Source organism: Lipomyces chichibuensis, assembly GCF_038497645.1.
Source record: "Lipomyces chichibuensis strain CBS 12929 unplaced genomic scaffold V1513scaffold_110, whole genome shotgun sequence".
In the NCBI taxonomy this organism is placed as follows: domain Eukaryota; kingdom Fungi; phylum Ascomycota; class Lipomycetes; order Lipomycetales; family Lipomycetaceae; genus Lipomyces; species Lipomyces chichibuensis.
Window position 1 is genome coordinate 1 of NW_027117562.1, and position 10371 is coordinate 10371.

The window sequence follows — 10371 nt, forward strand, 5'->3', positions numbered from 1 at the left end:
CATAATAGATCTTCCTATGCAGATCTCTCTCAATATATACATCTTAGTAGATTTCCCTTGTGCACATCTCCCTGTGTTTGTGACGGGGTGTTACAAAAATCCTGATTTCTCTGTCTCATATAACCTAGTTTTTGCAAGGCTTTGTTCCTTGCCTCTGGGTCAGAAAAGGACCGTTGCATTTGTAACACGAACTCCTGCCTTGTGAACTTTTGCGTATTGTTCTCGTAGGCTTTCATCCAAGGGTGGATACGGGCCTTTGCTGTCCCTTGAAGACAGCCGAACGCAAACCAAACTTGTTCGGCTTCGCCGCCGATAAGGTGGCCATCGATACGAAGCTTGGCGATAAGTTGACTCTCGAAGGCAGGGTATAGAGCTGAATTGGAGTGATCATACTCCAGTTTGACCTTCATTTTATGTTTTCCAGACCCGGTCGAAATAACTGGCGTCTCAGCCGTCTGTTGCCCTTGCCGCATCTGTTGTATCTGCGCGCTCATCTCGCTCTTCTGTTGTTGAAGCAATTCAGCTATTCTGGCCTCGTGCTGCTGCTGTTGCGCCTGTAACATCTCTGTCACCTGGCGCAGTACCTCGTCAGGCAACTGGTGACTCATTTTGCGGATTTCTATGTATTCGTATCCTTTTTCCAAAATAAAACCTTCAAGATCTCTCGCTTGGACCGTGAGTAAGAATGAACGAATCCTAATGTGACGGGTAACCAAATGCTATTTCGCTAACTAGGTGTCCAATAAATACAAGAAGGATTCGTTAAAAAAAAAGGAAGGAAGAAAAAGGAGAAGAAAGGAGACGGAAAAGAACGGGAGCTACGGACTCAGGGGACAGGGGACGCCACGGCCTTGGCCAATCAGGGGATGTGACGGCACAGCTGAGCCGCACTCTGGCATAGCCTCCCGCGGCACTACAGGGTTCACTTATCGAGGGACTTGTACGAGAGCAAGTCCCGAGACTCCGCCAAGGCCTAGCCTCTCACACCAGCAACCCCTTCACTAAAGTTCTAATCGAACTTTACTTTCACTGCGCTTATCAAGCCTTATTCCACATTTCAAAAGCCAGGGCCGCCATGTACTACCGAGCGGCCTGGGATAAACATGACTCCTTCATCTTTGTGACAGCTGTGCTGTCAAACGTAAAAGTCCCAAATGCAAGCAGTCGTACGGACGAACTCCGATTGACACTCTCCTCGGACGCATGCCAAGTGAAGAAAGAAACAGCGTATGCTAGAGAGAATGTTAGAAGTGGGAGATGGAACTTCTGAGAGGCCTTCTTTTCCGAAGCTTACAACGGGATCTATGGATCATCTCTCCAACAATTATCCGCTATGGTGTATCGCTGTCTTACACACTGCAGCCGGGGTTCGATTCCCCATATCGGAGTTATCCTTTCCTCTTTCCCTGGCTCCTCTTTCTGCCGCTGAATTGGTTCTTCATCAAGTTCATCGTCTGTTTCAGTCGTTTTGTAACTTAGTTTCTCTCCACGTAGATATTCAGCCCCAAATCATTCAGACGGAACAAGCGACAAAATTGACGTGCGACTCGCCACGGGATCACCATATTGCCTGCGCAACTTAGGCTTCCCCGTTCCCGGTTACCTCGCCGGTGTTCGCCCATTATATAGTGAACACTCGACTAGCGCGCCTAATCCTTAGCTAGTGGATGCCAAGGACCCCACTATCTCTCCATCGAAAGTAGATAGGGCAGAAATTTGAATGAACCTTCGCCCTTGAGGCCATGCGATTCGAAAAGTAATCATGAATCACCAAAGAACTTCCGAAGAAGCATTGGTCTTTTATCTAATAAACATATCCCTTTCCATTATCTAATAAATACATCCCATCCAAAAAGTTGGATTAGACATCACTAAGGAATTCACCAAACTACAAAAGGACCAAATATACGAAGTGGAACGACCTGCCCTAGGTCCTGTTTCGTCTGGAGCAGCGCGTACCGGGGCAGGCATCTAGCTCTCCCGTGCCCTGCGAGGAGTTCGCGGCAGAGCGAGATGCCGGAGTCTTGTCAGTGGACGACGTCGAAGACGTTCTTCTGCAGACCGTTGGCGTAGGCCTCGTGTTCGACCAGCTTCAGCTTCTGGGTGTCCTTGTCCGTGGTGCTGAAAAGTCGCTTGCCCGCGCCGAGGAGCAGCGGGTAGACGAGCAGGTGGTAGCGGTCGATCAGGCCCGCGTCCGAGAGGCTGTGGTTCAGAGAGGCGCTGCCGTGGACGATGATCGGTCCTCCCTCGGTCTCCTTCAGGGCCGCGACCTCGTCGAGTGAGCGCAGGATCGTGGTCTCGCCCCAGTTCAAGACCAGGTCCTTGTCGGTGAGGGTGGTGGAGACGACGTACTTCGGCATGGTCTTGTAGTGGGCGAACTCCTCCATGTCCGGCCACACCGGGCTGAAGGCCTCGTAGCTGACCCGGCCCATGAGGATGGCGGTCGACTCCTCCTGCTCCCGCCCCTTGATCTCGAAGGCCTCGGGGACGAACTCGACGTCCTTGAAGGTCCATCCGGCGTTGCGGTAGCCTGGTTCGCCGCCCGGGGCCTCCACGACGCCGTCGAGGGAGATGAAAGCGGTGCTGATCAAAGTGCGCATCGACTCAGCTGGGAGGTTGAGATAATTACTTTGGCTTGCAGAGCTTATTATGGTCGGAACTGGCTATCAACTTGGTCGTAAGTGTGGTAGTTGACAGGGCGATAGCGGTTGCTTTATAATAGCACGAGGAAGCACTTATCTCGTCAGGAGGGGAAGAGATCGATACGCCTTCAAGCAGTCAGCCAATCAGATGCCGCAGCGTCACGGGCGACGCGCGCCACGCTCGTCGACCGCGCCATTATCGCGTCAGCAAATTTCCGCCCACGCGCTTATCCTGTTTACAATAGTTCCCAGACGCGTTCGGCGGTCGGCTGGTCTACTCTTAGCCAATAATCATCCCCTTGGCTAGCTTATCGGTTCTTAATCATTGTGCTGACGCATCTTTTTCAACTTTAAATTGAGACAATAGTCATAGCCGCTATAAATTGAATACTGATGCCCCCGACTGTCCCTATTTATCATTATGACGGTCCTAGAGAACCAACAAAATAAAACCGTACGTCCTATTCTATTATTCCATGCTAATATATTCGAGCGTATGCCTGCTTTGAACACTCTAATTTTTTCACAGTAAAAGTCCTCGCTCCCTATAGCACTTAATAAAACGCACTATAGTTATCCAGGAGGAAAGGCTCGGTCGGGTCAGCGCACACCAATGAGGCGGACCGGCCGACCAAGCCAAAGGTCAACTACGAGCTTTTTAACTGCAACAACTTTTATATACGCTTTTGGAGCTGGAATTACCCCGACTGCTGGCCTTTTCTCGTACACTAGCCATCGCATCGCAATGACAAAGCGTCCATTCAATGACATCTCCATAAACATCACTCCAAGGGCCAATCATGATAAATTGCTAGTCACTAGAGCATCTCTCGAGGCAGTGGATAATTTTGTTTCGCTCATCACAGGCACAGGCCCAAAGCGACCGCTCATCAACCAGTCCCTGCCACCAATCATCAAAAGCCTCGCTGACTCTGATCTATTATATACCCGCAGGAAATATTACCGTTAGGCTGCAGCCCCATACAGCGCCTGTTATTTGTACAGGCACTGAGTCGTCGACAGTTCTCCAAGCTGTCATTGCAGACATGCGTTCGTCCCGATGAATTATAAGAATATTATTGGAAATATGTCATTCATTCACCTAGGATGCGTTGGTCGAACGAATGTAAGACTGATCTTCATCGCGCAGCTGTATATGGTCGTACTTAACCAGGCGCGTGTCTAGACCAACCGCCAAGCCCAAGGGAACGATCAGGCAAGCAGGTTGTGTTGACGATATGTCGACGATGTGTCACGTAAAACCAGTTTACCCCGCACCAGGTCCAGCCATATATATTCCTATTGTCCCTTCGGCGACAGGTGAAGGGATTTCCCTAGCAACGAAATTGCAAAATGTGATTGTCACAAAGTTGTTTTAAGTAATTGCGTATAGAGCTACGGCCTTCGCCAGGTCATCATGCGATTGTTTGGACTCGGAGTATTATTAGCCATTATAACAGCATCGACTGCGCAGCTTCCACCCGGGTCTAAACTCATGGGGCGGAGCTGATTATATGCCTTCTCCAACTAAACCCAACTGAAGGAGCAGCTTACAATGCACCCGGCATTTATTGGATGGTTACGTCAAAGTGGCCGGGTTACGTTCTTGGGAACCTTTATTTTGATCGTGATGACACCGAGCCAGCGATGCGCTACAGGGTTTCATTTTATACTTACGGGCAACTGGGTTTCGCGCGCGTTTACTTTTATAACAATAACGGAGAAAACGGCGCAAATGTTGCGGCCGTGGGATTTCGTGGATACGCGTACCATTTTACTGCAGTAAACAACTTTCCTGGTTACAAGTACATTGACGGCAATGGTCGAGAGCTGTGGATAACAGCAGGTTCATGTAAAGACCGTGAATATGAGTGGAATGCTATCGGTAGCCCTCCGTTCATAAGGGCGGCTGGCACTATAGGTACTGAATGTCCTCGCTAGTGATGTACAATATTGACCTTCTGCTTTGTTGTATGAATGTTCTGATCGCAGCGAAATGAGTAACGAAGTTAAGTGATGGATGTTCAGTTCAGATCAAATCACGATCAAACACTGAGCCGTAGACAAGTTCCCCAGGCGTTGGCGGAACGAATGCAAGACTGATTCTTGACGCAACTGTATGTGATCGTAACTTATCCAGGTACGATGGGGATACCATCATTTCAGTAGGATGTCCGAAGGGTGCCCTAACCATTAACCCAGGGCTAGGGCGCAATACCCGACTAGTTTTTTCACGGTTGACCTAGCGACGGAAGTCACTTTTGTTGAGGACGACAATCTGGGGTTGCTCTTGTCGGATCTGCCGTTGATCTTCGAGAACACCACGATATCATTCGATGCCATGATCTTTTTCATACTGGCAAGCAGTCCCCGCGGCCCGAGGACATTGAGAAAGGTACCACTATTCAGCTCTCCATTGCTCTGCTCAACAAATCTCAAATACTATGGGGTTCAGATGCCGAGAAGTTTAAACCCGAGCGGTGGGCTACTCACCCAGCGGAACATACTAAGGCTTCTCCACATTTTGCATGGTGCATGTGCTTGCCTTGGACGAAAATTAGCGGAGCTGGAATTGAAGTGCATTCTCGCAGCGTATGTCGAGGGTTTCCTACGCCGCCGTCGATAACCGATGATCTCGTGTTTGCATGTCACTTCGGATCTGTAGGTTCCTCGGCACCCTTAGCTGTGCTTAGGTCGTCCGATCCGAGGGATTTGTTCCGTTGGTCCCGGCGGTCGTCTTCGTGGTCCTGTTAAAACGTTCAGGGCTCACCGGCTATAGCCGTCATGCGACTTGAGATCCTATCCTTTTTCACCCAAAGTATAAATCTCCGTGAAAGTGCAACCTTCCAAGCGACTGCATGGTTTTTGTTTCAACTTTTATTCGGTTCTATAGTCAATGGCATAGATCATGATAGATCATTCTATATTACCTTCTATAATCACTCTATTCAATGTACAATGAAGATACCCAGAAAATGAAACAACTCCAGAAAATACCAAAAAAATTTTCGACTTCAATTGAATAGAGGAAGTAAATACCTAAATGAGCCACAATAGCCTTTCCTAACACACTGGCTGGTCATAAAATATGCAAACCTCCATGCAACTTGTGTTCAACAGCTATATATTTATATAACGTCAACCAAAGTTCAAGTCTTTTCCAAGGCTTGTAATTTGACTAGTTCATAGTATTTCATCTTGTTGGCCAGCAATGCCTGGTGAGTACCGCTCTCCAGAATTCGGCCGTGCTCGAACACGAAGATGATATCGGCTTTCTGGATCGTGCTGAGACGATGCGCGATGGCAATTGTCGTCCTACCCTTGGCTGCATTATCGAGTGCGGTCTGGACGATCTTTTCGGATTCGTTGTCAAGCGCAGACGTAGCTTCGTCGAGAAGGAGAATCTTTGGATCTCGAATAAGGGCTCGGGCAATCGCGATCCGCTGCTTCTGGCCCCCTGAGAAAAGCGAGCCCTTGGCACCGCACAGGGTGTCGTATCCATCTGGGAGGGACATGATGAAATCGTGGATGTTGGCCTGCTTGCACACTTCGAACATCTTTTCATCAGAAATATCCGAATCCATACTACCGTACTTGACATTTTCACGCACAGTGCCAGAGTACAATGTTGGCTCCTGCTGCACAAGCGCAATGTGGCTTCTGTAAGCATTGATATTGAGCGTGGCAATATCTTCGCCGTCCAGTAGGATTTGTCCAGACAGTGGGTTGTAAAATCGTTCAATGAGGCCAATCGTTGTACTCTTGCCACAGCCAGACGCGCCCACCAAGGCAACATACTGACCTTTCTTCACAGACAGGTTGAGACCTCGCAAAACAGGAACCTGGACACGTGTAGGATACCTGAAGTGGACATTCTTAAACTCAATATTGCCCTGGACATCCTGTGGCACAACGCCATCGTCGCTCCACGAGTCGATAAGCGGCTCCTTCTCGAAAAGACGTTTGATGTTGCCAGCTGCATTGTAAGCCTTGGCCATATCGAGCGCATACGAGAAAACGATCGAACCATTCTGAGAACCATAGACGACGCAGGTTATTGCGACGAAGACCATGTAGACAGAATAGCCGTCAGTGCGGACAAGAGTGCTGCCATACCAGAACATCAGAGACTGGGTCAGGCAAACGAGCGCTTGGGAAGTACCATATATGGCAGCACTGGCACTGTTCTGACGACGACCCGCGCGGTACAGACCGTCGAGTGCAGATCCGTAGGTAGACATGACGTCGTTCTCCCTGGTGAGAGAAGCCACGGTTTTGATTGACGATGCAGCCTCGCATGCGTAAGACGATGATCGGCCATAAGCGATTTTGACTCGCTCCTCGTGCTTCGCAAGAAGGTAGAATCTGTAGAAGCCAGTGCAAAGCAAAAGCGGCAGGCAAGGACTTGAGACAGCGGCGAGTTTGACAGAAACCCCGAGCGCGACACCAATGCCACCGAAAATCATGATGATGGAACTCAAGATTTGGCCAAGAGTGGATCCAGAGAGTCCTTCAATTGCACCTGAATCCTTGGAGATTGCAGATGTAAGCGCACCCGCAGTATTCTCGGTCCTGTCGAAGAAGCTGATGTCCTGACGGACAATCTGGCGCAGAGTGCTCATGCGAATACGTCGGACCAAACGTTGTCCAGAGTAAGAGAACACTCCAACTGCCATGATCGGGCAAATAAGTCCTATTCCGGTTAAAAAGTGCTTCGTATTTATATGTAGAAAAGGCATACCAATAGCACCCATAATTAAATACGTAATGTTATACTTAAGCAGACGGCTGTTCATGCGCTCCTCGTCGGATAGTTCACCAAGAGCGTCTACGGAGCCAGAGTACACAGTGGTAAGATATGGAAATTCAGCAGCCATAATGACTGTAAACAAGAGCGCAATAAGATTGAGGTTCCTCTCAGGCAAACTCAGTTCGAAGAGGAACTTTGCGATATCGGCAATCGAGTACTTCTTTTCTTCAGGGTCGACGATCTTCGACACAATACCGCTTGAAATTGATTTTGCAGTCTTGGTGCGAGACAGAAGCAGGTGCGAGGTCTCCTTGTCACCATCCGAAGACGACCCAGCTTCTTCTTCGAACTGATATTCGCGCTCGTGTGCCCCTATGGCAGCGTTCTCGTCTAGCATTTCTTCAACGCTGTCAACTTCAGCGCCTTCGATGAGCTCAGCGTTCTCCAAGTGCACTTCAAGCTCATGCTCGACATCTTGCGCACGCACAAGGCCGTAGTATTCTCCGCGCATAGCAATCAACTCGTCATGGTTGCCTTTTTCGAGAATGACACCCCGTTTCATGACAATAATCATATCCGCATCCTTAACCGTTGAAAGGCGGTGAGCAACGACAATGGTGGTTCTGTTTTTGGAAGCCTTATCGAGGGCATCCTGAACTATACCCTCGCTCTTGGTATCCAATGCGGAAGTGGCCTCGTCGAGCAACAAGATCTTGGGATTGGAGACAATCGCACGAGCAATAGCAACTCTCTGCTTCTGACCGCCGGAAAGCAAAAATCCTCTCTCGCCGACATGTGTATCCAACCCCTTCGGAAGAGTGTCAATAAAGACCTTGGCGTTCGCTTGTCTGCACGCTTCCTCGACCAAAGCGCGCTTCTCAAACTCGGACACGAACTCGTAAGATGTACCGATAAGACCATAAGCAACGTTGTCAAAGACGGTGCCGGCAAACAAAATCGGTTCCTGCGACACGAGGGCGACCTGTTGCCGCAGCCATTTAACGTTGAGATCGTTTACGTCGACGCCATCGACAAGGACTGTTCCGCGAACAGGTTTATAAAAGCGTTCGATCAGACCGACAATGGTGGACTTTCCGGAGCCAGAGGCACCGACAAGTGCAACGGTGGTCCCGGCATTGATTTGGAGATTGAAGTCCTGCATGACGATTACATCTGGTCGGGAGGGATAGATAAGTTTGATATCCTGCAACTCGATGTGTCCATCGACGCTGGAAAGAGTACGACCAGACGTCGACGACGAATCGATAGCGGAGGCGCGGTCTATAGTGGTGTATATCTTGTTGACGGCTGAGGCGGCCGCGGCGACGGCGCGAACTAGTGGAGTAATCGACGTAATCGCGAACAATCCTTGGACCATTGTATTAAGAATCGTGACGAGCACACGAATAGACACCTCGCCCCGGACAAGGAACACCGGGCCTTGCCAGAACGCCAATGCATCGTCGAGGTACAAGCCGAGCCAGGCAATGCCGGTGATAGAACCAGCATAGAACCCAGCACGCAGGGCGTATTTCTGGCTGACGCCTAAATAGTAGTCGTATTTGCTGGAAATTCTGTCCTGAATGCCGAATGCCTGAACATTGCGAATCGATGACAGGATCTCCTCAATGATGGAGCCACCAGCAGAAGATCCGTTCAAAGCCTGTCCGTATAAGGATGTCATGCGAGTAGACGCGAAGTAAAACGATCCTACAATGAATACCGCGACACAGGATAGCAATACCGCCAGACGAGGCGAGAGTGCGAAGCTAACGATGAATGAACCTACGAAGGTCGAGCCGAACGAAATCAGATATCCCAACTTCTCTGAAATACCCTCCTGAATCATGACCGTGTCCGACGAGATGCGAGTCGTAATCTCGCCAGTCCCGAGCTTGTCGAAATATGCCATATTCTGTTTCATAATCGATGCAAGGTAGTTCTGGCGAATACGGGCGGCAAGAATCTCACCCCGATCGATGAAAATGAACGTGAAAAGGTAAGCCGTCACGAACTCGGCGACGGCAAAGTAGATGAAGTATATCGCATCGTAGCTAGCCTGTCGCTGGAAATCCTCAGGACTGATGTATTCCGGAACCATTGTATAGTTGTAAGTGCTGTCATAGTAGGGCGACTCGAAGTATAGCTTGGAATCGTAGTCGGTAGTGTTGTATGTGGTGGCGTTAAAGAATGTCTCGTTATAGGTTATGAAATTGGAATATCCACCGTAGTAGTCGTAGAAGTCTCTCGATTGAATATAGGTCGCAAAGTTCTCAGCAAACACACCGAAGAGGATTGGCATGATAGCCTTGACCGAACCCTCAGTGGCGGCGAGACAGACCGCGACAACGACGAGCAACTTATCCTTCGGGGTTGCATATCTATAGGCTGAGAAGAACGATGTCTTCACTTCCGGCGTCTGAACCTGTTCACGTAAGATCGCGGCTTCTGATGGGGGCAGGCCCGAGAATTGGTCAATATGATCTCTTGGCGGAACGGCGAGAGGGCTGGAACCGCCGCGAGAACCCAGCAGCGGGGTCTCAGCGGAGCTAACAGTGCGCTTTTCAGATGCCATAATGCCGTCTTGTGTGCGCCGAAAGCGATCAGTGATGCCAAGCGCAGAACACACGGAAAGAAGATCCAAACAGAAGAAGAGAGGAATGCGAAGTCAGCAGTTCGACAAGTGGAATGGGCTATCCAGAACGCGAGTACGAGGAAGTGAGTCCGATAAGGAAACGGCGGTTCAGGCCTGCGGCGCGGTAGACATCCTCGGAGCCCGTGAGGCAAGTTATGAGTCATGCAACGAGCGATAACGACGCACTCTTACTATCCGTAGCCACCACCAACTTCTCCTACAGTATCCGGTAATTTTTTATCAGCAGTTCTCCAGCCCACATTAACAATAGCCTCTCTGCCTTGCAATTTGCGTAGTACTTTCTCCTCCCCATCTGTTATTTTGTCCTTATCAACAACTACTGT

General features: G+C 49.6%; 4 protein-coding genes across 4 annotated transcripts; 1 reads left to right on the plus strand and 3 right to left on the minus strand.

Annotated features, from left to right (window-relative positions):
* Nucleotides 1-856, minus strand: V1513DRAFT_455424 (uncharacterized protein). The gene has a single exon (XM_066899492.1). The coding sequence runs from the start codon at nucleotides 606-608 to the stop codon at nucleotides 30-32; it is 579 nt and encodes a 192-aa protein (XP_066750300.1). The 5' UTR covers nucleotides 609-856; the 3' UTR covers nucleotides 1-29.
* Nucleotides 857-1721: 865 nt separating this feature from the next.
* Nucleotides 1722-2715, minus strand: V1513DRAFT_455427 (bacterial bifunctional deaminase-reductase). Its single transcript, XM_066899493.1, has one exon. It carries the CDS (start codon nucleotides 2598-2600, stop codon nucleotides 2028-2030), a length of 573 nt encoding a protein of 190 aa, XP_066750301.1. The 5' UTR covers nucleotides 2601-2715; the 3' UTR covers nucleotides 1722-2027.
* A 1436-nt stretch (nucleotides 2716-4151) lies between these two features.
* Nucleotides 4152-4517, plus strand: V1513DRAFT_362748 (uncharacterized protein; the record flags this gene model as incomplete). The annotated part of the gene is made up of 1 exon (XM_066894739.1): nucleotides 4152-4517. A coding segment is annotated over one exon (366 nt), but the record flags the coding sequence as incomplete, so codon positions are not given.
* Nucleotides 4518-5499: 982 nt separating this feature from the next.
* On the minus strand, nucleotides 5500-10089 carry V1513DRAFT_455433 (P-loop containing nucleoside triphosphate hydrolase protein). Its single transcript, XM_066899494.1, has 2 exons — nucleotides 7384-10089; nucleotides 5500-7335 (listed from the first exon to the last, which is right to left on the minus strand). The coding sequence occupies exons 1-2, from the start codon at nucleotides 9965-9967 to the stop codon at nucleotides 5792-5794; spliced, it is 4128 nt and encodes a 1375-aa protein (XP_066750303.1). The 5' UTR covers nucleotides 9968-10089; the 3' UTR covers nucleotides 5500-5791.
* Nucleotides 10090-10371: the final 282 nt, after the last annotated feature.